Below are 27,442 nucleotides of genomic sequence, written 5' to 3' on the forward strand. Positions count from 1 at the left end.
GGCTCCTCCTCTGAATCACAACTACTCAGATGGGAAAGCCACTTAGAAGTGGAGTTTTCTGCCCCCGACTTTTCCCAAGGACACAACGCAGAGTTCTGTGTCTGTACCTAAAGCTAAACAGAGAAACTTGTGAATAACATGTTCGCTTTTGTTGTTCTGAGCGTCTTAAAAATGACTTAATAGGAGCAGAAACAAGTCTGAGATGCTGTTTAATTCAATTTCTTTATTTATTTCAACCTTATTTACCATGTGAGGGTCACGGACTTCACAAGGAGGACAGACATCGATGCAGCGCAGGTTCTCGAGAGCGAGAACCTTGGAAGAAAGAAACATCAGCGGTGAAGAAGCAAGTAGCAGCAACAACAAATTGTTATTGAAGCAGCAAGATGAATCGTTGCATAAAATAAATACACCGTGCCTTTAAGATAACCTCCACACCGAGCTGAACAGTAGTTTGTGAAAGTCTATTGCATCTGTTTTTGTGCTTACGTCCTTCTACTTCGTAATTTTTCTTTAAAGCAAATTTAGAGTTTTTCGGCCACTTGGGGGCAGTAGACAGCCTGATGGACGACATGAGAGCTCTCCAGTAGTGAAGCCAAATTATTTCGACTCAAACCTGAAACAGAAAATGGACACGAAAAGCCGGAAAAGCCAGAGGGACAGTTTGGGTGAAGAAAAGCTTATTGCACAAGATGAAACATGCTTATTGCTGCAAGCTTTGTCTCCAACTTCCTGCTTTTCCTAGGAGCACACGAGGAGTTGTGCATTTCTTTATTCTCACCAGCCTGTTGCACGGTCAGTCAGGAACAAATCCTTGTATGTGACAAATTTAAAAACAAAGGGAGATCACCTCCCGTCTGCACAAATCTGAACGTTGCACGGTGGAGTTGAAGCGAGCAGGAAAACACTTCACTTCAGAAACTGCGTTCTCTGATTTGCTACCTCCAGGGGCAGAGTTTTTAAAAACATCTATAATTCATTTGCTGCTAAGTGATATTAAAAAGCAAACATGTGTCTTATGATAATATTTGTGCCCCTCGTTCGAACTCCACCGAGCCACTGCGGCTCCTCCTCTTGTGTATTTTGGGATTAGCTCTCTGATCAAGAACAGATTTCTGAGAGGTTAATGGTGTAATTTAAAGAAACAAATCTGTTCTCCTCAGAACGATAACGTCGGAAATCTCTTTTCACTCGGCTCAGACGACTAATAACCAAAGTGATTTCCCTTTTCCTGGACCTCATAATTGATTCATTAAACTGGTTCCTCCTTTATTGCTGCACTGTCGACTCCATCGCCTCATGCCTTTGTATTAGATGCAGGCAAGAGGATGTGATAGTATAAATAGATTCTCCTTCATATACTCTGCAGGGATTACGTCAGTCCTAATGAGACAGAGAGGAGAGAGTGTTTTTGCATCTGGTGATTGTGTTGTGGAGTTACGGGGCTTCTTATGTGTGTGTGTGTGTGTGTGTGTTTGTTTGCCATTGATTTGTGGTTGGTATTGCCGTGATCCCCTCCACTCCTCTCACCAGGAACTCACAATTGCGTTTGGTTCGATGAGGCCACTGGAGGAGTTGATAGGACTAATTCTCACCAGCTCATGACCACACAGACACTCCAGCTCAAGTAGCTCCCCACGTGCAATCATTCACTTCCTCTGCTTTCCCCATTTATACCTTAATCATAAGAAGTTACATGTGATCATATTTGCACATCCTCCACATTAAGGGTCGGTTAATTTGTTCATCTATGTTGAAATCCTCTTCACGTCCCAGTCGCCATCAAGAAATTAAAAAAAAGAGTAAAGTGCAGCGTTTCCAGGATTATGCACAGGTCGGGAGGTTCAAGTTTCTAACAACTGTTCTGATAGCCTGAAGACGGCCGACCACAATTTCAGACAGAAGCACCCGGTCGTTTCTCGCCCGGTCCTGTACGCTGTACAAAAAAAGGTGCAAGGTCAAATCCTGCAAGTCACTTTCAGGAGAAACTTTCTGAAAATAATGACTTGACTACTCAGATAACCAGTTATCCCCCCCCCACACCTGTCCTCCTCGTCATACCCATGTCCTCAGACTTGTCCCCTCCCTCACCTGACTCCCCTCCCCCTCCACTTGACTGTTCCCACTTGTCGTCAGCGCTGCAGTCACCCGAGCTCTCCCCATGTGCACCTCATTCATCAATCAGCCCTGCTCTCTCTCTCTCTCTCTCTCTTTATATATATATATATCAGGTCGCTTCTATTGTTCCTCAGGTTGCCTGGAGCTGAGACTTCGGGAGGACACGTGCTGTTAGTTAGCAGGATTACAAAAAAAGTAGATGGATTCCCAGAGAACCTGATGGAACTGCAGCTGAAATTGTGACGTCGAGGACAGAAACAAAATATCTCTGCACACAGCTAAACAATCGGCAAAGTAAGAGATCTCTTAAAAATGTTTCTGTTCCCTTTTAGTTATTATCACTGTTCTTAAAGCTTCTTTTCTTCCTCTCACTAAGTGGAGAGGTGCAGATATTCTGATGACACATTTAAACATAGTGGACGGTGGCCCCCCCCCCAGTGCTTCTGATCAGAGCTTTAACCAGGCAGCACACATGATACTCAACTCAACTGCTCCGACCCACTCCGTCATCCATGATAGGAGCTATCGTGCTCCGGAAATAGGAGCTACACGGTCGGGGAGTGAGAGACTCCCATTTGATTTACTGACCTCAGGAACCCGTCATCTCGCAGGATCCTCTGGCTACAAAAGGAAACGGTTAATTCAGTTTAGTCCGAAGATTTATTTCTCTCTTCAGCGTCCTGTATGAAGCGCTCATTCAAAGTCATCAACCCTGTCCCCCCTTTTCTGCCAGCACTGCACCCGGAGCCCATCACTCTGCGTGACTTACCGAGGAAAAGACTTTCTTATCTTCGGCGAGGCCGCAATGCCTTTCTCGTGGAAAACGATCCTTATCGCACAGCTTTCATTGGGTTTTCTCTCTGAAACTCTTAGAAGTCATTGTGCGCGCTCCTTTTGGGTTGGGATGAACTTTTTTTTCATCTTTTTTGGGGTTATGGAAATGAATGATTTGGAATCTCTTAAAGATTCAACACAAAAGTGATGGAGTGAAGTATTTAATCAAAAACAGGGTTTGTCTGCAGCAATGCCACAGTCTGAAGAGTATAAAGACAACCGTGATGAAGTACGGGCGCTGCCGTGAGGCTCATAACGAGTTTCTGGGACACCGCTACAACATCTAATCATTAAATGTAAGGTTTGAATACCTGATTTAAATTTCAGAGGGGTTCACTGTCCTCTAACAAACCACACTCAACTTTTCTGAAGCTGAAAAGTTGGGATTGTGAATTTGTTACACAATGGAACGGGGTGGGGATTAATTAAAAATGACAAATGCGGGTATTTGAACACAGAGAATAAATAAACTCACACACACATGGAGGAGTCTGGGTTGTTGAAGGTAGAGGGTTCATGGCACTAATTAAATCACACTGCATTAGGGGGATCACAGTGGCAGCTTGCTGCTGATCCACATCCAGCTGGAGGATCATGAAATGAAGGGGATTCTGATGTGCAATATGGAGAAGTAGATTGATTTGTTAAACCTTTAAACCAACTACACTGAATTTTCAAATCGAATCTGTGCAAATAATGGTAGAAAAAGAGAGAAACCGGGAACATTTTCTTCCATGACAGGTGATTAACTTGACATCTCAGACGTTCTGCTCTTTTCTTGCCTCAGTGAAGCAAGTGCAAGTTTTTTTTCTGCAGCCATTTCTGTGCTGTTCATTTACTCTGTTTGGACTCGAAAAATATAAGAAGCCTTTGGGCTATTTTGCAGAAAATAAGAATGGCTGTTATTTACTGCCCTCAACACGACTGTCTGTCTGCACACTTTCTCCAAAACTACCAAACCAATTTCTGTCGAATGCTGTGGAGGGATCAGAAAATGTTTGTCTATGTGATGAGGGGCCTGATCTCAGTTGACAGACATGGACATGATGGCTTCTTAAAAATGAAGCCAAAGATTCTCTGGATATAAACGCTGCTTCTTCCGTGTTACCAGATGAAACATGGGCCAAACCAAAAAGTCAAAGTACACATCAACACTCTTATTATCTTATCTTATTTTCAGTTTAAAAAATCTATCATTCATAAATCTGGGATACACAATCCAATTAATCTACACTGGATACCTGTAATCTCCTTTTCTATCATCTAAAGTGAAGGTTAAGATTAATTGAAACACAAATTACAAAGAAGTTCTGTGTCACTCTTGTAGAATCAAAGAGTGAGGCCTTCTTTAAACTCTTCTCGTGAGAACTTTTAATGGTTTCCAGTCTGTGTTGGGCAGCGCAGCCCGTTCCTGAGGCCGCAGCGTAAGAATTCAAATCATGTTAAACTCCTGTCCTGGTTTCCACGAGTCAAATCGAACTCGTGTGGCGACTGTTTCCACCCGTGACAAGATTTAACAGAGATTGACAGCAAATACACCAGTGACTGACAGTGCAGACCATCACAATGTTGATATTGGAATCCAGCACAGTGGTAATGACACAAGATGAGACGTTCCTCAGGCCATTCCTCTGCTCTCATGAGACCAGTATTGCTTTTCTCTGCTCCTCTCTGTTCTGCACCCAGCAGCTCAATGTGTCCACTTCTGCTGCGTTTTTTTAGGTGGCTCTCAAAATGTATGAGTTTTTTGAAATGCAACAACGCTGAAGTCGCTGCACACATGCACCGAACAGCACGCACTAATTAACTGCGTCGCCTTGTCTCTCTGTCTCAGAATGAATGGACAGAAGCAGTGGACGAGGGTGGCTGTGATGGCTCTCCTGGTGCTGACGGTGATGGCCGCCGAAGGAGGCAAAGCAGAGAAACAAGGTAAACGCTGAAGGAAAAGCACTTTGTCATATTACCTCTGCACTGTTTCCTCAGTGGAGTGACACACAATGCTATCTCTCCTCACAGGCTCCGCCGTGAACAATGTCCCTCGTGACAACTTATTTAAGTGGACACAACTTTTCAAAATATAGGAAATTAAGGAGGATGCCTGTGGGGTTAAAGTTATTTGTCCCCTTTGAGAATTTACCAGAAACAAAGAGCAATATCTCGCAGAAAAGGGAAAATAAGTCAGATAAATCCCTCTCGGGTAAAGAGAACAACATGTAGTTTAATTTAAATTCAAGAGAAAAAGTCAATTTGCATTGGAAATTAGTACAAGCACCAAAAACCCATTAGAACTGCCTTGTAATATTAATAAAAGGTCCAAGAGTAAATACTTTTACAGACATTGCATGTAGCACTTTATGTTCTGTTTTATTAAACACTTTTTTACAGCCTGAACCGTCCAATAAGACTCCAGTTGTTAAAGTGTGTGTTTGTGTCGTACAGGGAAGAAGGAGCGCAAGTCGGACTGCGGCGAGTGGCAGTGGAGTGTGTGCGTAGCCAATGAAGGGGACTGCGGACTCGGCACCAGGGAGGGAACGCGCACCGGCACCGACTGCAAGCAGACCATCAAGACCCAACGCTGCAAGATCCCCTGCAACTGGAAGAAGAAGTTTGGAGGTTAGAGAGAAAATGTTCAAACTGTTTATAACGACGGATGATGTGTCTCCAAAACCTTGGTGCAACTCCCTTACACTTCACATTGTACAAAAAAATTGAAGCTAAAATATCATGGCTGCCGGGGTCACCATCTCGTGAAGCCAGAATCTGTGATGTAACGATCATGGACTGGAGTCTCGGTATCAAGGTCTTGCTGAGACATGAATTTGACCAATCGTGAGTCAGTGTCAGTCGTCATCACATTTTTATAGCATCAAATATCGAACTAAAATGTCACCTTAGAATTAAAACACACATTTAAATTCACTAGGTTTGGATTCTTGTTTGGAACAAATACACACACTCATAAATATCGGTCCTCTAAATATTTTCAGTCACTAGTCAGTCCCAGAAATTCAAACAGCATCAAATAACTTCTTAAAACCAAACTATACTTACAAAGTATAACCTATCCTGCAGCCGGCCACCAGGGGACGATCAAGACGCTTTGGCTTCACTCTCAGTCAGCTGTCATCGTCCATCTTTGATACTCAGGCGGTGACAAATGGAAACAAGCTGCTCTTATTGAACGTCTACGTTTGGTCAGATCAGTATTTTGATCACCTCCACCCACATCCTGAAGACCTCCCTCTCTCTGTGCTGGCTCCCATCCATCTCACCCTACACCTCCACATGATGTATGGTCGCCTGTTATTCTCACAAACAATGGCCCTACTTCCACAATGGGAGGGAGAGAGCTTGCTAATTAGAGGTCCTACAGAAACGTCTGCCGAAGACGTGATGCATTGTCATTGAAAAAATAAAAAAACAGGAATAATCATCCCGCTTTGTCATTTGCTTTTCGGACTCGGAGTGCGTGCAGCCGTCAAAGCTGAAAGGTCTCACAGTGACAAACCTGAGGGACTTTTGTTTCCCCCAGTACGGCCTGTCAGGCATGGAGCCTGCAGCTCTGCAATGTGCCTGTCACGAGTGATGAACACGCTGCAGGAAATAATGGTCCAGCTAACTGGCTATATAGATTATAGCAGCACAAGTTTTGTGGAAGTGGCAGGAAGTTACAGACTCCTGGCCTCTGAATTGTGGAAAGTTCCCCGAGAAAGGAAAAGACTGGAAAGTGAAAAGAAAAACAACAAAGAGTGATGATTGCCTCACTTGCACGGTAGAAAATGAAGCTTCCTGGAAACCAGATCCAGTGTCTTTTTATTTTGGAGACAGATTTGTCAGAACAGTCGGACAAACCAAAGACTCTGGAGGCAGATAACGTCCGAAGCACAAGATGGCGGCCCCCTTCTCCGTGATATTTTGGTTTCATTCAGTATAATGGGGGGACGGGGGGGAGACGTGTTGTCCATCTTAATATAGTCTCGAGTGAGATAACAATGTGAAGCTGCTCAGTAACACGTCCAGTTTGTGTTGAATTCCTGAAGAAACATTAGATTTGATTCTAAAGACGGTTGAGAATTGTTATTTTCACCGATGGGAATCTGGTTAGTGAGCGAGTACATTTCTTTTTACTACTTGTGTGTGTGTGTGTGTGTGAGAGACACCTTAAAGAGGACATGGGCTGCCTGTCAGCCAGGAAGCTAAATTATAGGTACGGAGGCTTGTTTTTTTTTTTTTTAAGTTGGATGCTCATGAAGTCCCTGTAGGATTCCCACAACAATGGCCCTGTCACTCTCTCTCACCACTCTCCGTCCCTCCTCTCCTCACCCCTTCTCCCACCTCTCTCCTCCTGTTGATGAGCGCCCTGGGATCTCGGAGGCAGTGACAGGGCGTCCGACGCTTTCATGTAGGAGGAAGATGGCGAATGAGTGTCACGGCCCCGAGGGAGCCCTGGCTAGAGTGGCAACAAAATAATGGAGGGACAGTTCACAACACACACACACACACGCACGCACGCGCGCACGCACGCACGCGCGCACGCACGCACGCACGCACGCACGCACGCACGCACGCACGCACGCACGCACACACACACACACACACACACGCACACTTCCTCAAAATACATTTCTTTACCATACGACAGCCACTGCTGCTGCGCGCTGGAGCAATCTTACATCCTCTGGGGTTGAGTTTAAGATGGATTAAATTCAATATCAAATGAAAGCACATGTGTGAAATTTATTTGAGTTGCTGCAGTAAGTGCTTCCACTCGCTCTGCTGCTAAGATTGTATCTGTCCGTTATTTCCAGGCTCAACGGCAGCCAGGCGGGGGTTTTGATTACATTCATCTGTTAGCACGTTCCATCGTATAGGAGATATAAGATCAATAAATGAGTTGCCATCTGTTCCTGTTGGCAAACAGCAATCAGCACTTTTATATTGTCGTTAATAAGAGCGTCTCGTGATCCGGGCTTTAGCAGAACTCCCTCTGTTGATCCTGGACACTTCTCATTTAATAGGATGCAGATAATAGCCAAATAAATTATAAATTCTCATCAAACAGCCATTCACAGAGTAAGACTCGCAGCTCCTCAGGCTCAATGGACTCGTTCCATTGACTGATTGCAGTTCGCTGCTGTTTAAAACAAATATAGAAGCTGCAACGTGTCATTTTCACCAGGTTTTCTGCTCGGTTGGGTCTATACCAAGAATCCTCGGAGCTGCTTCCCCAAAACAAAAGCGTAATTAAATGTCTGTTCTCTTTCTGTGCGCTATAGGGGAATGCAAGTACGACTTCCAGGCGTGGGGGGAGTGCGATCTGGCGACGGGCAAGAAGAACAGGACGGGCATACTGAAGCGAGCGCTCATGGACGCGACCTGCGCCACCACTGTCACAGCCACCAAGCCCTGTGGGAAAATCCCCAAGACCAAGCTGCAAGGTAAACAGAGGGCGGATGAGTGATCGCCAGAGTGCAACTCTCGCCGGGCATGTTGAGTCTGTCAGCAACAGCAGGGTTCCAAAAAGCATCTTTCAATACATCTCTCTATCCTCCAGGTCAGGACGACCTAAAGCAAATGTTGATCGGATAATAATTTAGGATCATCTGATAGGAGAGAGCATGACAACACTTTGAAGTTGGGAAACTACATCTCTTAGTGTAGCGCTGCATTAACTTTTGCAGGCAATGAGATTACAGACACGATACACATCTGCATTTGCCTGATTGGGGTAAATACAGTTTTGCATCGCTCCTCCAATGCTTTTCATTTTAAATTGTAATCTCTTAGACACAAACACAATTAGTGAAATGCATTACAGACCAACACCGATGCAAAATAAGTGCCTGGTGTGCCAGTGCTCTCTGGAGATGTGTCTCCTTCCTTTGTGTGGCCGGAGGAAGAAGCCTCTTCTGCCAAACACGTCGGCACAATAACGTTTATTAAAAGGAATCCATCACTCTGTACCGAACAGAACCTTGTGTACGCTGAAATACATTTTCATGAATTCAAATTCACTCAAGACAAAACGCAGTATTTTCTCTGACAAACCAAAGTTGAAGCGCGGCCTCACGGGGGGGAGCTGGAGTTGTGCTGGGACCGCGGCTCGAAGGCTGGAAATATTTATGTTTACGCTCACGTGATACGAGATTGATTTGGATCAAAAGTAAAAAAACCCGTGCCGAAGCAGAACTGACGACTTCAGAGGGGAATTATTCCGAGCACTTTCTCGCACTGTCAAATTATTGTAAACAGTTGCGGGGGGAAAGTTAGATTAGTTGGTTTGTTTCTTTAATTATAGCCGAAGGGATGTTTACCAGTCGCGTGTCTCTGTTTCTCGAGCTGAACTCATGATCTTCCTGCTGACGAGCTCCAAATATCTCGTGGCGTTTGATGTTCATATTTTTTTACACAGTGGCCAAAAAAAAAAAAAAAAAGAAAAAGAAAAGACAGAGTCTGAATTTCATTTTAACTCAGATAAATCAACTTCAGAATAATTTCCACATGTGCGTCAACCTCTTTCTCCCTTTGTGATTATAAGTGTGTGAGTTCGGTACATATTTATCTCGTCTCGGTCCGACTGTCTCTCTGCTAAATCCGACAAACCCCTGCAAATGATTTAATCTGAGGCAACGTGGCCGTGATCCTTATTCACATCAGGCACCATCAGCAGAATGGAAATCCACCTACTTAAGTGCTAAGTTGAAGCTCTGAGTGACAGTGTTAAGGCCGGGGTGAAGAGGTTAACTCACTATTCAGCTGTAATTACATGCTCTTACCTTTTCTTCAGTCACGTCAAAGACACTGAAGTCAGGGAGCTTCTCTTTTTTATGTTCCTTTCCTCTCACGTTTCCCGGGAAATGAGGAATTGTCAGAGAACCTGAGTTGACACAAGAATTTAACTAATAGGAGAATATATGGAATAATGTGTGGACACGTGTAGAGCATATCACCGTCTCCTCGGAGGGGTCGCTGTGAAAACGGGTGAGGAGAGTGACTCAATGCCCTTTTGTTAATTGTGCAAACAAGGATGCGATGGAGCCACTGTTGGTGTCCCATTGTCCAAACAGGATAATAATGAGTGCAGAAATGCTGCCAATGGTCATAAACTGCGACCTTATCACGCTCGGCAGATGACATGTGTGCACACAGCGTTTGCATGCGGAGTTTGCGTAACCTTACCGTCACTTCATCAAACAACCAGAGTCGCACGAGGCCCCAAATTATAAAGATAAGACAGTGTAAACACATCTGAGACGGTGCCGCTGCTCCAGGATGTCTGCGGCTGCAGCGCTGACAACTCTAACACGTCTGCTGTTTGTCTGAGGATTTTAATGCCAAACTTTATTTGACTTTCAGAAAGCAGGAATCTGTTAAATCTGTTTTTTTTCACTCGGCAGAACATCATTGATGAGTTTGCGACAGGAAGTTTGTTCAGGGAGTAGTTCCCGCCAGCTGCGAGACGAATATGGATTTATGGTTTTTAAAAGTGAGTGTGGATGAGTGTCGGTGTCTGTGTTTGCTGTGGGACTGTTCGCTCAGGAGCAGCAGCAGCGTGAGTTGTTGCAGCATTAACGCATGTTTGGGGGTTTCACTTATTCACAGAGGAGCAAAGGGCAAATTGCAAACAATGTTTTTTGCTGTTCAAGCAGGTTCCTCAGGTGCAGGGGAAGAAAAAAAAAAAAAGGCGAACACCACAATTGGCAAAGGGAAAGAAAGTCAGAAGGCGCTGTTTCTCAGTAACATCATGTAAATTTAAATTTAGAGGCCTTGTATAGCTTCCATCAATCCTCCACATTGATTTATGCAGGCTAGAGCTGTGGGGGATGGAATGTATCCCATAATGCAATGGTAGAGAGTGGCAGGTCTCTAATCTGTCAGTTTCCATCACACTCAAATTCACACCTACAGCCAACATACTGAACCTGCACGTCTTTGGAAAACACGGACACACAAACACTATAAATTATATATTTATTATTGCTTTTGCTGCTCAGATTGATTGAACCATTTCAGTTAATACTGAAAAAAAGAAATCCTTAAGAGCTAATTATTCTGCTCCTCTAATGTAATTCAGTTCTAGCTGCAGGTGCATGTGCATTCTGTCGATGTAGGTCATGAACATTTCATGTGAGAATATGTAAATAAAGAGAGTGAGTGAAAACGTGCTTGGTTTGCAGCCGCGTGTGCAGCGCCCGCATACCTGCGCCTCAGTTCTAATGAAGGCCCGATCGCTTGGATGCGGAGTGACAGCGTAAGAGGTGCGAGAGCTGAGGGCATAAGAGAAGCAGAGCGAGGATGACAGTGGCTGAGATCAAGGGAGGCAGGCGGGAAGAAAGAGCCGCTATCTGAGCGAGGTGTGATTTCCCACGTCTGCCAGTTGGAAGATAAGCCCTGGGAAGCAGAGGGGTTACCGGTGAAAAAGAAAGATGGGGTGCTGTGTGAGGAGGGGGAATCGTGGATGCTTCCCTGTGTGTTCCAGGGGGATGGCAGCGATACAGTCCACAGCAGCGGGATCAGAGGGTTTATGAAAAAAAGAATACAAATGTTTGGCTTCAGCTTGACTGAGATGGAGAGAGGAGAGACTCTCTAACCCCAGGCTGGGAGCCGAGATGTGCCCGGTCAAATCTGCAATTCTGAACAGCCACCCCGGGTGTGGGAGATAGGTTTCCCCTGACTGCAGCAGGTTGCTGTGATGGAGGCGGCATCTGTCATTTGCAGATTCTGGAGGAGACAATGCTAAGAGACACCTTGGGAGAGATCTGAGACTCAGAGTTGCGTGTCTTCGCTGTCTGGTCCGGGTGAAACAGAAGACCCCGCGGAGCGAAGGAGAAAACAAAGAGTGACAGGATTGAAACGTTATGAATACCTGTAGAAACCTTGAGGTGTCCGCCTTCTTCTTTCAGCCGAGCGGGAGCGAGCAACACGCGGGGGAGCGTTTGGATGCCAGAGTTGATTTCAGGTTAAACAAAAGGCTTTGCGCAGATGAATCTGGCATCTCCGGATTTTGTTTTTGTTGAACAAACAGGTGGTTCTTAAATCAAACACATGCACTGCCAGAGACGGAATTATGATTATACTCAATACTTAGAAGGGAGGGAACCAAAACTGCAGAAACTTAGTTAAGAAAGGAGGGAATGAAGTTTGTTGCAAAAGAATCTGTGCAGATACTTGTATGTGATGATGACCTCCTTCAGATACACAGAAGTTTATACACGTTCTTTAAGATATAAACATTTTAGTTATACATTGGTGGATAAAATGGGAACCTTGAAAATAACAGATTTAAAATATGCTGTGTGTTTCACGTGATCAGATGAATGCAGGGGTCCTTCTTTATTTTATGAGCAAAATGTACTTAAAGTTCTCATTATGCTGATTTTATCAGTTTTATGAGCTGTTGGAGTTTAATTGACAGCAGAGGAACATTTTTTATGTGTGATTCCACATTTTAAATGTTAAACCTGCGGAGCATCATAAATTCAATGAGTCAAGTATTGGAGTTTGTGTAAATTATTGAACTCTGAACAGTGATGTAGCATCAAATTAAAGTTTTACAGAGTGAATGAACTTCGATACACTGCACCTTGAATGAGAATTTAAAAAAAGTGAGATTCAGCTGTGAAATGAATGAACAGTGAGGTTGTGTGTCAGTGGTACTGAGGGGAGTGAACAGTCTCATGTAATGTGCAAATGCTGCAGAAAAGAGTCCCCATCTCGTCTACGAAGCCGATCGGAGTGAATCCTTCTCCTCCGTCTCTCCTCGGGGAGCAGAACGTGCTGACAACACAACATGGGCAGAAAGTTGGGGAAAAAAAACGAGTGAACGCATCCACACAGATGAAAACAAGCAAACAAACCAAACGGAAGAGCAATTTCCCCATTGGCATGGGCGGGAGCGCATCGCGTGTCAGAATCTAAATGCCCCTGGAAGTTTTTGCAACCGAGGCGACGAGACGAGATTTCTAAGATTTCCTCGTAGACGCACGATGGGAATGTTAAAAAGCGGAAAGTCAAATTAAAATCTCATTGACGACGCAGAACTCGTCTCTGTTCAGAACCGCTCGCCCGCATGTCATCAGAGGATCTGTGAGTTGTGGAGGTTTCATTTCAACCTAATCCACTTACACAGAAATTAATTCAGGATTCAGGTATTGGCAGTCTTTTAATATATGAGCACAGTATATCTTTCAAAACACACCATGTCATCCGTATTTACTTTTCTCTTTTTCATTAGATTTCAAACATCACGTCTGCTCCTTTTATTTCATTAGTGATAACGTCCCGACCTCCGACACCAGCATTATGAAAGAATTATGATTTCACATTTGACACGTCTGCTTTTTCTGCAAACCAGGTTTAGCTGTGAGTCTGAACCAAAGTCACGTGGGAGGATCTGTATTTAGCAGGATGTGCACGGAGGACTTGCTTTGGATCATGCACACGTCTAAACATCGGAGCGTGGACTAGCCAGCCTGACGTCTCTGTTCAACGTTTCACGAAATGAAAAAGTCCATCCTGACGTTTCACCCTCATTCTTACTGCATCAAATTAAAAAGAAGCTCAACAGCAAACATCAGTGTGATGAGATCGACCTGAAATGACGGGAAACGTATTTGAGAAAAGTTCACTGGACGGGAATTTATTTACTTTTTTATTCTGATCCACCAGGGGGCGATTGAGCCACGCTGGCCTCACTTTTGGGAAATCGTCCATCTTTATACACAGTGTGTTAGACAGCAGTGGAGCCGATCTAAAGAAATAGGCAAATTATTTTGTGACTATACTTTTGTTCTAGTGCATTTAAACTGATTTATAAATTGGAATAAAACTTTATCTTGTAATATTATGAAGTTTATTCATAATATCTTAATTCTCACCTTGTTACGGAGCGAAAAATTGAATAATTTTGTGTTAGAGCTCAACCTCATGTCAAAGCAAAAAACAATTCTGAACCGGACATTCTTCTGTTATTATACAGACTCATGTGAAATCCTGTACACACACACACACACACACACACACTTTAAAGACACAAATATAGCAGCACTGAATCATCGGCAGTCGACACCAGAGGAAGACGGTTGCTCTTTTTCTCTCATCTATAGCCGGCGTTAACCGAGGCGATCACAAACAGCAGATGTCAACTTATGCAACAGCACATCCCACTTCCACTGCACCCAGGAAGTTATAAGACGAATTCAGTCATAAATAACTTCAGCAGTTTCCATCTCTGCTCTTCCTGCTGGAGAATTTCAAGGGCCTGTTCCTCATTTCACCACAGAAGATCCTCTCATATGTAAATGTGGGTGTTGAACCCACCTCTGCACACATGTAGGTGCACGATCAGAGGATTCAAAGACAGACACACGTGCGTGCAGACGAACGGATACGCATCTCGGTAGGAAACAGCTATAGTCAGAAGCGAGTTAGCCCGAGAGGCTGCCGGTCGGACTCTCTTCCTGTTCACCAGAGCAAAGAGGCTGCAGAGCAGAGAGGGGATCGGTGGACTGTGGCGTTTTGTCATGGCTGCCAGGTGTCAACCCGCCGTTTGCAGGAAGTTGATAAAGCTTGTGTCACGTCGCAAAAAACCAGGCGACCAAATCAATGCCTGAGAGACAGTGTGAGGGCCGGCACCACTAACTGCACCCTGGCCCAACAATAATATTACTGAAACAGATTATGCATGTGAATATTAAGAAACTGTAATAGTGACTTTGAAGGCTTCTGGTTTCTGTTGTAGTTTGATCAATCACAGGCTTGGATTGCACGCGGATATTTTTTAAATTGTATGTATTAAATCGCATTCACAGCTGTTGATAGATAAAATATCACCAACAAGAAGTATCGTTGTTTGTGTTTTCTGCGGATAAATGTTCGACTTGTGTTCTCAAAGACAGTTGTCGGACTGAACAGTGTAAAGCAGGGGCGCCAATTATTTGCCGTTGCCCCCGCGAGATGACAACCTATGGGCTCTGAGCTTGTACACTCACAGACGTTACCTGAGTCCGTCAAGACAAAAAGTCTTTTCTTCTTCTGTCCTTCCAGATGCAAAGAAGCAAAAGAAGGAAGGCAAGAAGCGAGACCGCACCCAAATGGACTGATGAGGTCGTCTCCCCGCGGGAGGGAAGAAGAAGAGGGTGGGAAAAAAGTCCACTGCCCTGTTTCAACACGGTTCCTCTTTATACGTCCTGTAGGTTTGACAGTAGGAGCCAATAGTGGAAAACCAGTGGAAATATGACTTCTAGTGACAACGTGTTTTACTTTTCCTTCTTTTCCTTCTAGCACCTGATGAGATACAACTTGTGTGTGTTTGCTATAGGAGATATATATATAATACTCAGTGGTAGGGACAAATAATGAGTGCGGAGATTTGTTTACTAGTGTTCTCACCTAATGATGTTATGGCTAGGAGTATTTTTCTGAAGAACAAATTGGATAGGATTTGTATTACAGCTGCAGAGCCTAACTCTCATCTGGTCCGTGCGGCAACTTAATGAGGCAGTTTGTGAAAAGTGAAGCTCTGAACCATCTTTGCTTAATTAATTTGGGCAAAAGTTGTGCATTTGCAAATTTTCAAAGTTAATTGTAACTCCGATCACTCTGTGGTATAATATTTTTTTTTCATTTCCAATAAGAACAAACAACATAAGTTAGTTCTGTCTGGAGGCTGCATGAAATAACTTCTGTACGTGTGTTGTAACTGTTTTTAGTTTGTTTTTTCCTCCTGCTGCTCTGTTGTACCTCAATTTATACACTGATTTTTACTCTTCCAGCTTCCGGCTGTAAAAAAAAAAAAAATTAAAACCCCTCACACAATTGTAGTCCTCAGTTGGACTTAACATGCCCCCTTTTGGTCCCTGTTACATTTCCAAAAATAAAAACGAATAAAACAAAACGTAGAGGATATCCAGAGTCTCCATTCAAAAAACACCCCAGGATTTCAAACACATTTCATATATTTTTATTTGAATTTCATTCTGAGAGAATATGGCACAAAGGTAACCACTTAATGCAGTTCATCTTACGGCGTCGCAGGTGTTCGGTGATAGTAACACTCAGGTTCATTACCCAGAACGAATAATCAAGAATGCATTTAAAAAGGAAAATCAATACCGTTGTTACTGTACAGGAAGTATCATAGCGGGAGGGGGGAGAGGAGAATAAATGGGGGAGTCTTTGTGGGGGAGGGAGGTAAACATTCAGATAGTAGCTATTAAACACGTGTATGTACATTTCAAATGTACCGCATCCGAATTACATATAATGTATTATCTTATATACAAAGCAAACAATAGACTTTAATTTATTTCTCCTATAGCGAGAGAAGCCACAAGCCACAGTGAGTGAATCCACAATGAACACCTACATACAGAAGTAAGTGAAAGATGAACACGTGTATGTTACATTTAACACTTGCAGCAGGCTACTGGTTTTTCCTTTTTTTAAATTTTTTTTTTGTACATTTTTCAGTTTTTTTTTTTCCGTTTGCTGATTTTGTTTTAAATCCACGTGTGACCCTTTAAAGTTCAGACGAGGCCAAAGAAAAGGAAAAAGTTCAAACTGCAAACGTTATGAAGTGGAAGCAGGCGGGCAGCTTCCTCGTAAATTTACAGGTGGAATAATAACAACAACAAAAAAAAAAAAACTCAAGCCCCTGCCTCTGGGCGCTGAAGATAGTTCTAGGCTTCATCCTTCTCCCAGATTTGTTTTTCTTCTTCTCCGGCTGCAGAAGTCGCTGTGGAAGTCGCCTGAAACGCTCCGAAGCTTAAACGTCTGGATCCTGTCGCTCGTTTCGCGAAGGCAGGAATCCACATCCGAGCAAATCACCCCTCCAGAAACCCACGTATTTATATTTCCTACCATTATAATCACTTTCACTTTCAAAAGCCCACATTTTTTATACTCATCTTTAAATAATTCATTTTTTAAAACAACAAAATCAACTCCCTGGCTGTACACTGGTAATACTCTAATTTTCAATAATACATTTTGTACTTTTTACAATGAGAAAAAAGAAGGAGATTTTTATAAAACGTGATAGAAAATGTACAATATAATGTATTTGTATGAAATCCAGGACCACGCAAATCTGTGTCTGTCTAAAGTGAGTCTTTGGAAGCTTGTTGCTTAAAGAAAGACTGTGTGAAGATGGCGGAGAAGACAATCAAACACTGTGTGCATCTTTCCCTGATGTCTGCCATGGTAGTTTGTCCAATCTGATGTCTTCATGCCGAGGAGGCCATTTGGAAAAAAGTAAGAACACCACACACACACACACAAAACAAAATGACGGCACTGATCTCAGTATAATGACAGACATGAAAAAGCACAATCTCCCATATGACAACACACACACACACACACACACACACACACACGACGGTAAAAGAAACAAATCACCAGAATAGCCTGCCATGCCTGCAGGATAGTTTTAAACCACGTCTCTGCTGTGACTGTACACCGTTTGGATTTTTGAGAAATGATTTGAAAAAGGAATCATGAGGATGATTGTTAGATTGTTCAGTCCGAACTTTCCTCGCCTCTGCAATCAGCCAGTGGCTCTAAAGATGGAAATTACAGTAACTGGAGCTCAGAGCTGAGAAACTAAAAGAAGAAATAATCGTGACAATAATTGAGGAAGGCTGAATCACACACTCGAGACAGGACGGGGATTTCAGGAGAGAAGAGCAATTTGTTTACGTCACTCCAAGTAAGGCACTGCAAATTGCTCTGTACAATCTGGCGATATATATATATATATATAGATATATAGATATTTTTCTATATGCTTTTCCATCTCCGAAAAACTTCTCACAGCATCGACAAGCTGCTGCGTTTTCACCTCTGCAAGGAAGATCGTTGAGGTTCTCCTCTGAGGCCGCGCCCTCAAGAGCGAGGCCGGAAGAGAAAACGTTCATTCTGAAGCAAATCTCTGCTAAACGTTTCATGTCGTGTGCGCTCCGTAGAAAAAAGGAGCGTAGCCCTTTGACATAAGCCGTATGAAGAGGAGCCCAGCTAGCTCTGACGGCACATTATGATCCATGGAGTTTATAGTGGTCGTATGAGACGGAGGAACATCGGGATGGGCGCCCTGCACGTGTACAGGAATGCATTCGGGTTGTAAAAATGTGAGGGTTGTGATGGTATTGAAAACAAAATGAGAAACTGGGGAAGCGGTGTGCACAGTATGAAATGAGATGCAATAAAAGTGCTGGAGGGACAGTAAACAGCGCCGTGTCACGCTGTGTTTACACCCGGCGGCAGCTTTCGTCTGGGACGCTCAGATTCCTGCAGCAGAACCCTTGGCTGACCTGCCCCGAACGCTGTGACTTCTCCAAACATGGTCCACACGCAGGCCTGAACCTCTCGCTTGGGATTTTGTCACCAACAGACCCCCCCCCCCCCCGGTCCATCCTCCCTCCCTCTGTAACCATGACTACAAAGCCAAGATTATCCGTTTCATACGTTCACCTTGGGGTCTATCAGCCGCCTTCCTCCCCTTGCATGCATGACAGCTTTCACTGTCACCGCGCGACGCTCTCTCGTTCTATTATAAGCCCTCGTTCTCTCCTATCGCACACTTCCCCTGTTTTGCAACACAAAAGAAACACCTGATACACAAACGCCGTTTTGTTCTCATCTGTTTGACAACTCGGCAACAAGAGCGGGAAGGGGCCAGGCGAGCGCTTTTACGGGAACTCTGCTCCTGTTGCTCACGGTGAATGGCATGCAGATAACCACAGTGAGCACTTTGGGTTTGTTTCTGAGATGCATCTCGTCTGTTCCCCCGTTCCAGGAGGTGATAAAGTGCCATCACCTTCCATCAAACACCCAGGCAGCTGCTCAGGCCCGGACCCCTGGACCACCGCTCGAGCTGCGAGCCACTTACTCTTCTGCTGGCATCACTCAAACGACAGCTTAGCAAAAAGATTAATCAGATATTCTGGGAGGCTCTTTACCCACGACTGAGACGTGTGACAGATGTCACACAGACACGGCTCCACTTATCACCGTGACGGAAGGTTGGATGCTGAACTTGGATGGATGCCTGAGTTCCTACTGAAACTGATAAAATGTGGAGCGTCCATGAATGTGCACCAGTGGTTGAAGGAAGTACACCAGCACTGTACTTATACTATGGAGGTTTCAGTCTTATATTACTTTATATATTGACTTTTGCAAACAGAATTTTAGGGTCTTACCGTTTGCAAGGGTTGCAACTGACTCATATCCTGTTTCTCTTAAAATCTAATTTTTGCACCATCTCCCATTTTGCTAAAGACAAAGTCAACTACGTCAAGTTTCGATCTGACCTGCAGTCTAAAACCCAAAATCCAGTTTACAACATATTAATCAGAGAGAAGCAACAAATCCTCTCCACTTGAAAACTTCTTCCATCACTGATGCACGGCTACACGAGAGAGCTCCTGCATTTAACTCTTAGATTTAGCATTTTGCTGCATGTTACAAGCAAAAGATTGAAATGTCACGTGTGACAGGTGTGAAATGTTGAACGCATGGATGTTTATCCCGCACAACTCTGCACACGCAGGATCTGTACAGTGTATAATTTAGCTAGAATGAGTGCAGAGCCAAGAAAAACACAGAATTAATTATAGAAGGAGCTAATGAATGTATATGTCAAATTTGCATTTCATGACCTCAAACGAGACTGTAACGGGATCGGGGCGGAGCGGAGCGCGAAGTGGGGCAGGGGCGCCGAGCGTGCACGACGCAAGCTGAGCGTGTAATGGGACGCGTTTAATCTCAGATGTAGGTGTTCCACGTCGTCCCATAATCTGATCAGCCTCATGGTGGGTTTTCATTATAGAATCTGCCCCCCCCCCCCACTCGCTGCCAGCCACTGCGGCAACGTACAGCTCCTGCATATTCATCACTCCAGCTGATGAGCGTACATTAACGTAACGGAGAATTGTCTAATAGTGTGGAATGATGGATGACATGCATGAACACACAGAACATGTCTTACAGTAAATTGATATTTTCTCATTTCTTTTTGCAGAAATGGATTGTTTTTTCACGTTTTAAAGTAATTAACTCTCACGCAAAAGAAAGGAGATGATTTACAAAAACATGTTAAGACGCAGAATTAGCCCTTTAGTTAAATCACGAGGTGCCAACCTGTGATCAGAAGTAAACTCCAGTCTTGGAGCACACGCACACACACACACACACACACACACACACACACCATCAGTCTTCATCATTACACACTGTGGCATCACTCCACTAATCACCAGGATTAAATCACATCCTTCACTAAGCCACACACACACACACCAAAAAAGAGAAATTAAAAAACAAGGCCTTCCCACAGCTCCGAGCTCCGACCACCTGTTTCCCTGCTTTACTGACGGTTCCTCTCACTGGACAGCAAAATGTCCTAATGGCCGCCGTGACACAGACAGACGTCCTGTCAGCGGTCGTTCCAGCTGAAGTGACGCTGTGCAGAGGAAAGAGTGACACTGAACAATCCACATTTGAATATGTTTTCATCTCTGTCTCTGCGGGATTACACGAAAACTCCAGTTCCACAAAACTTTGTGAAAGGATGATGGTTTTTAAATATGAGTTTGCTTTCTTCAACGTTTTCCTTGATTTCTCTGAATAATTCATGGATCTTTATGGGAAAAAAAAATCAGGCATATTTAGAGGAGTGAGTGTAATTTGGTGCAGAGCCCAGAAAAACTAATGTGGATCATGTAAATTTAAATGTGGTTTCATTCAGGGGGCTGTTACCGTTTTAGTCGTTAAAGATTTCAGGTTATTCTCTGTGATGATGTGCTGCAGGTTAAACAAGTGAGATGTGTTCATTTGTGAGATTTCGGTGCTGGCAGGTTGATTTTTGACTCTGATTTAAACCGTTTGCTGGAGCAGATGTGGCCGTTGCCCTCAGTCTCTATGCTAAGCTAAGCTAACAGCCTCCAGGTCCAAGCTTCATGGTTATGGTCATGTGAGGTATCAATCCTCTCATCTAAGTCTTAGGAAGAGAGTGAGTAATGGTTCTACTCTTTAACGCTGGGAATAAAACCAGGGCTCATCTGATGGTATCTTCATCATCTTTACCCTATTAATAAAAACTGTTCTGCAAAATTTGGATCAATATCCTGCGTGCAAGTTAAATTCAAATTTATGATCACACTTAATAAAAAACTTTCTCACTGTCCACAGCTTGTTTGGAAGGTTGTGGCAATACATGTGCTCAGTGAGGTTATGTAACCAGGACCCTGTTTGTGCTGTTGAATTTTTTTCTAAATGTCATATTTTCAAATCTGTGAGCACAAACAAAATTGCATTCCCCTCGACGGTTGAGCCATTTTTTAAAACCTGGTCAAAACATTTCTCTTTATCTGTCTGCAGGAGTACGTGAGGAGATACAGATTTTGTCATTTTTGGGTAATTTGGCACACACTTTAAATTTAAATTCATCTCTCGCTGTTCGTCCCACCGCTGTGCAAAGCTGACAAGTGCTGCTCTCATAGATTTATATATCCGCTGCGTGTTGATGGTAACTTTTTGGCTCCGAGACTTAATGTGACCGAGTCGGAGGCCAAACTGCACACGCTGCCTCGTAATTATTCTCCCTGCTGCTGGTTGGACGTGTCGGGGTGATGATGGTGATCACAGATGCACAGAAAGGAAGCAGGCAGAGGGGCGCGCACGTATGCACGTATGCACTCAGAGCAGCACACACCCACACGTGCACACACACACACACAGAGTATACACTGATATGTACAGTTATCTACAGGTATCTTCACTGAAGCTCAAACTTTTGAGGTTTGTAAATTCAGTCAGCCCTATTTTCCCATTTTTGAAGTTTTCATGTTTTTGTACGGCATAGATCTCCCTCCGCTTTTTTATCTTTTTAAATCCCTTTTACAGCGTCACCCCCGAGCGCTCTCTGCTATACACACCCTCGTTGTTGTGGAGTTTAAAACTTCTTCTTTCCCACACAACCGTCCTCATCTACGCTGCTTCTGCACAACACATCTCAATGCAACTGCCGTCAGTTGAATTTGTGTTGAGTGCTACAACCGGTTATTGAGAGAGAAAGTGGTGAACGAAAGATAAAATGGTGGAAAGTAATTTTAAAGATACTCTTCATCATGCGCACAAACTCCATTAACAGACGCACATAAACATGGATGGGATGGACACACACACACACCTTCACACACACAACTCTTCCCATGTGGCCCATGTTTATCTGGCTGACCTAATATTCTTGTATTGGCAGAGGAGAAGGTGTTTGAATGTCTTTTTGAACGTTGCGTTGCACAGAGCGTAGCAGGCCGGGTTGATGGTGCTGTTGATGTAGCACAGCCAGTAACCGATAGTCCACACTGTGTTGGGGATGCAGCTGGAGCAGAAGGTGTTGATGAGCACCATCACATTATAAGGAGTCCAGGTGGCTACGAAAGCGACCAGGATGGCCATGATGGTGCGGGTCACTTTTTTCTCCCGTGACGGCGCCGCTTTCTTCTTCTTGTTGGGAGGCTGCTTCGTCATCTTCACGATCTTTCGCGCCACATGATTCTGGCGCTCGGAGGCTGGTACGATCTCGACGGTGGCGTTGGACGGTGTGTAGCAGTCACTCTTGGGTGATTTGGTCTTGATCTTGATGCATGTCAGCTTGGAAGCCCCCGCCTTGGCTCGCTGACGTGGGGGTGGTTGACTCGTCTCGAGGCTGGAGTTGGCTGTGGACGGCACCGCCTCCTCATCCCTCTGATTGGATGCAGCTGCGCTCCCGGATGTGGAGTCGTTGGAGCTCTCCTTCTCTTCTCCAGGAGCACAATTCTCTCTTGCCACCTCATCACCTTCGGTTTCTCCCTCGGCATTTGAGGAGGGTCCTTTACCATTTTGCAGTTTCCCATCATGCTCGTGGGCCCCAGCGTCAGCATTCTGGGTCTGGGAACGCTCCGCATCCTCCCCTTGTACGTTGTTGTTGTTGGGTTTTGGCGTGTTGTTCCTCCTCTGGGCAGGTGACAGGGGTTCGGGGTTGGCTGCTGATGGCTTGCGGGTATCCTTCTTCACACGACTCTTGCTTGCTCTGGAGATCTGCAAGTAGAGGTGAATCATGATGATGACAGGCAGGTAAAAGGCAGCAATGGCGGTGCCAAACGTGACGGCGGCATTTGAGAAGAACTGGATGTAGCACTCTTTCTCCGGAACCGTCCGCCCACCAACGATGAACTGCCAGAAGAGAATGGCGGGCGCCCAGAGGACGAACGACAGGACCCAGGCTGCAGCGATCATCATTCCTGCCATCTTGGTGGTCCTTTTGACAGGGTAGCTGAGGGGCTTGGTGACACAGAAATATCTGTCAAAGCTTATGATGAGGAGATTCATGACAGATGCATTGCTGACAACATAGTCCAAGGCCAACCACAGATCGCACACCACGGGCCCCAGGGGCCAGTAGCCTATTACTATGTAGACTGTGTACAAGTTCATGGAGCACAGTCCGATGATCAGGTCGGCGCATGCGAGACTGAATAAAAAATAGTTGTTGACGGTCTGTAAGTTCCGATTAACTTTGATGGAAAGCATGACCAGGATATTTCCAATGACAGTAACCAAGCTGAGGGAGCCGGCCACCAGCACGATGAACACCACCTCCACGGTCTTGTAGGCGCTCTCGCTCTCTTTCACGACTTCTGTCTCATTGCCTTCAGAGGCATTCCAGTAGGTGAAATTGAATACATCCATGGCATTTGGTCTTTTGTTGCCACCTCCTACTCAGATGGCACCTACGAAAAAGAGAGAAACAAAAGAGAAGAATTGTGATGAGGACTGTGTCAGCTTCAGGGTTTTTAGTCAATTGCAGATTTTTTCACGGCATGTATAATAGAGGGATGTGGAGATTATGCGACTAAACTCCACTCAGAAATATTTCAACCCTTTCTTTTCTCTGCATAGAAGTCAAGTGAATGGACTTGACTGCGTTTATATTGTGCATTTCCAGTCTTATCAACCAACCACTCAAACAAGGCACATTCATACAGTGCCTCTATGCACAGAGCTTTTTGTATTGCACACCATTCACACACTATGTGTTCGGCTGTCAGAGGACATTTGGGCTTCAGTGTCTTGCAGACTGGACAAGCCAGGGATCAAACTACCGACCCCTTGGACAGCAAATGACCCCCCCCCCCACCGCAGAGTCTATCTTTATACATTCACAAGATTCAAATGACAAACCACTGAATGTGCATTTATGAGATTCAGTCACATCTAGTAGAATATATTCAATATGTTAAAGAAATGATGTCAGGGGCGACTATTAAAGACGCAGGGGTTTATTCTAAAATGTCACTATATTCATCTCTGAACCATTAGTTTGTGAAGTGTTACATCAGTTTTTAGTCTGTTTAAATACCAGCAACACATTTTAATACACAGATATCTGAACATAAATAACTCTTCTCCATTAAACCCCTACTTTGTTAGAAAAAAACCCATTCGGTGCACACTAATGGCTGATGAAAAATGAGGTGTGAAAATAAGGAAACAAGTCAAATGAGGACGTCACATCAATAGCCTCAACACAGATGAGGCGCAATTACTTTCAAACTAAACCGGTGGAGGAAAGATGTTAGTTCCTCTCTGGACAAACGAGTTCATTAAAATGATTCATTCGGTTTAAAAGGTTTGAGCCAATAAGTTAAACCTGTAACAGCGAAACAGGCACAGAAAGGGAATTTATGGATGAAAAACACCTTTGCTGTAATTTCCCCCTTGTTCTTTTATATATGTACGGCGCTCACAGCTGTACCTTCTTCTGGGCGTTTGCCCGTCTATCAGCTATAAAGGACACATTTTTAACCACATCCTCCCTAAAAAGACAATCTTGTTGTTCTTCTGTCTTCAACATCCAAACCTCCTGATGGGCGTTTTGCGATCAATCTTCCTTCCACCACTGAGTCCGCACAACCGAGGGTTCACTAAAAACTTTAAAAGGAATTATTGACAGTATTGGAGCAGACGTTTTATCTTCAAAAGGTCTATTTCCAACTTGCACTTAAAAATTCTCCTCGTACGGTGCTATAAAATTCTTTTGATCCCAGAGTGGCCCGCTAGTTCTCGTTTTTAACCTTAAACACTCGTCTGTGTTGTAGACCTCGCTTTGATTCGTAAACTGCTCAGTTTCTGTGCTGCACAGAGCTTTGATATTAGGACGAGTGTGGTTTGTCTGCTCCGCGTCTTCAGCCGGGACTCGACTCCTGCTGCCTCATACGCTGCTGTGGTTCAGAGTGTATGGCAAGCTGTCACTTCTCAGCCTGACATGAATATTGTCAGGCCGGGGTCTCTCTGCAGGAAGTTTGCATTTTTCTCTCCGTGTCTGCGAGGAGACACCAGGTACTTTGACAGTCCTCGACATGCAGACTGAGGTTCATTGAAAAAAGAGTTATTCTGCTTCTTACTCGTACTTATTATCTAAATCAATGCAGTTTGTTGACATTGTGGTAAACTGGTGCAGCGATCTTTCTAAACCTGCCTGTTTGGAATGGGCTTTTTGCAGCTTTCTTTCTGAAACAGTTACAGTGACTTGCAGTAATTGAGTCAAGGCAAAGTAAAGAACCTGCCACTGAATCCTGAAGCTGCTCCACTGCTGCTGTTGCACAAAGAGCTGTTCACCTGTTTAATCAAAGCTCAGTGAAGCTCGCCTCCGTACGCAGAAACCCAAATCAGTCGCCGCTGCCCTGTTTGTGAGCTCTCGTCAGGATCGACATAATTACATCTGTTTGACTCCTTTGCATAAAAAATTATACGTTTAACATGTATTCCTTCAGTGTGGTAATTGTTCTTTTTGTTTTTGCCTCAATAATTAAAATTCTCATAACTTGGATGACATTTACACAACTTGATTTGGTGACAATAGATCGGTCATTGACCATGTAAAGAAGTCAGACGATGTGAGAGTGACGCATCACAGTGAATGCTAATGAAGTGTTACGGGTGACGCGCCACTGCAGCCGGAGAGCTGTCTTGTCCAAGACTTTGCCATTTCAAGCTTAAGGTCTTAAACAGTTGAGCAGAGTCGCTGAGTAACGAGAGGAACATTCACTTATCTGCTGCGCCAGAAATCCCTAATCATTGCATTAGGCATGGAGCTAAGCTGGCCTAATCCCCATAAAATGTTCAAGTCCACCATTTTATATTCAAAAACACCAACAATACCGATGGGACACACTTGTGGCTCGCTTGAGACAAGTGGATTAGAGAAGTAAAGTGGATCAGAATAGATGGTCATAGCACAGAGGAGACAGTTAACTCCCCTCGTTGCTCTTTGTCCACCTCCTGCTGCCATAAGCCTCGTCCCACACCTGCATCTCTGCCATAACAAGCTGCACCCCAGACTGGAGTCAACGAAAAGATGCACAAATCCTTTTTAGCTCAATGTGGACAGCTGTGGTTTTCAAAGGTCTCATGGGAGGCCGGGGTTGGTTTTAAAGCCTCCACCCACACTGAGTCATGTTAGCATGAAGCTATTGCAGAAAAAGACTTGTGTGCTTTCCAGGAAAGCAAGGGCACATTCAATCTTGAAATATTTTTGCAGTGTTTGTCCTGTGGTTGAGACAAGGCAATGCACACAATGGATTCTTATGCACGGGACGCACTGGGTCTGCATCTTGTGCCTGTCAGTTGTTCACACCGGGAGCGTGTCTGCTACGTGCCCGCTGCAAAGGGTTTGCCTTTGAGAATGGCCATAGAATTTATAATAAGATGTAATATATGTCATTTTGTTGTGACAGAAAAAAGGCTCCATCTTCAGGTCCTGTAAACATTTCACAATAAAAGCCTTGAACTAAAAAAAAAAAAAAAAAAAAAAGCCATTGAAATGAATGGATTCAGTCAGAAGAGCCTCCACAGAACAGGAGGTGCTGCAAATAGTATTTTTCGCTTTGAATTGCACACGGAGCGAATCGGCGAGACACCAACATCGAGACGAGCAGCGCAAAACGTTTGCATTATGTTTATCGTTCATTTTATAATGAAGGTATTTCATGCAAGCTAATAGAGCAGCTAATTGTTGTGTTGGCGAAGATAAATATGACTAAAAATCACACCGCATGACATTTTATACATTACAGACAGAGTGTGTGCTTTTGTTTTTGAAAGGATTCCTGCTCAAATATCCTGAGATACAGTGAACAGGAAAAAAAACAACTTCAGTGTTGACTGGTAACACATCCTGGCATTCCAGCCCGCTGAGCACGAGTGCTGCTGCCGTCGCCTGGGGAGAGCAGCAGTGGCACTTTTAGCAAACTGCAGCTATCCATCATAGATCTTCCCTGCGAGTCTCAGTACGACTGTGCCGGTGCATCTGACGGAACCCGATCAGAACCTGAGTGACACCTCCATCATTATCCCCAGAGGAAAGAATATTAAATAAGTTTGTCCTGACGTCATCGTTTTTGTACATTCACCGTCCGGAACTCATCTGAGGTGAACGTGCGTCACT

The 27,442-nt window shown here is 44.2% G+C and overlaps 2 protein-coding genes across 4 annotated transcripts in view; one reads left to right on the top strand and one right to left on the bottom strand.

Annotated features, from left to right (window-relative positions):
* ptn (pleiotrophin) overlaps nucleotides 1–15,847 on the top strand; it is a 34,758-nt gene extending 18,911 nt beyond the window's left edge. Inside the window, exons 2-6 of one of the 3 annotated variants that reach the window (XM_069519734.1) lie at nucleotides 2,253–2,412; nucleotides 4,787–4,881; nucleotides 5,392–5,565; nucleotides 8,229–8,390; nucleotides 13,307–13,813. In XM_069519734.1, the coding sequence (XP_069375835.1) occupies nucleotides 4,788–4,881; nucleotides 5,392–5,565; nucleotides 8,229–8,390; nucleotides 13,307–13,419 (543 nt within the window). In that variant the 5' untranslated portion in view covers nucleotides 2,253–2,412; nucleotide 4,787 and the 3' untranslated portion in view covers nucleotides 13,420–13,813. Of the gene's footprint in view, nucleotides 1–2,252; nucleotides 2,413–4,786; nucleotides 4,882–5,391; nucleotides 5,566–8,228; nucleotides 8,391–13,306; nucleotides 13,814–14,997 lie in introns of those variants that run through there. The other 2 variants (XM_069519735.1, XM_069519733.1) reach the window with 2 other exon arrangements.
* Nucleotides 15,848–15,890: 43 nt separating this feature from the next.
* chrm2a (cholinergic receptor, muscarinic 2a) overlaps nucleotides 15,891–27,442 on the bottom strand; it is a 63,241-nt gene continuing 51,689 nt past the window's right edge. The window contains exon 3 of the mRNA XM_020092344.2: nucleotides 15,891–23,726. Coding sequence (XP_019947903.1) covers nucleotides 22,180–23,685 — 1,506 coding nt within the window. The 5' untranslated portion in view covers nucleotides 23,686–23,726 and the 3' untranslated portion in view covers nucleotides 15,891–22,179. The remainder of the gene's footprint in view (nucleotides 23,727–27,442) is intronic.

This window comes from Paralichthys olivaceus, chromosome 23, assembly GCF_024713975.1.
Source record: "Paralichthys olivaceus isolate ysfri-2021 chromosome 23, ASM2471397v2, whole genome shotgun sequence".
NCBI lineage: Eukaryota > Metazoa > Chordata > Actinopteri > Pleuronectiformes > Paralichthyidae > Paralichthys > Paralichthys olivaceus.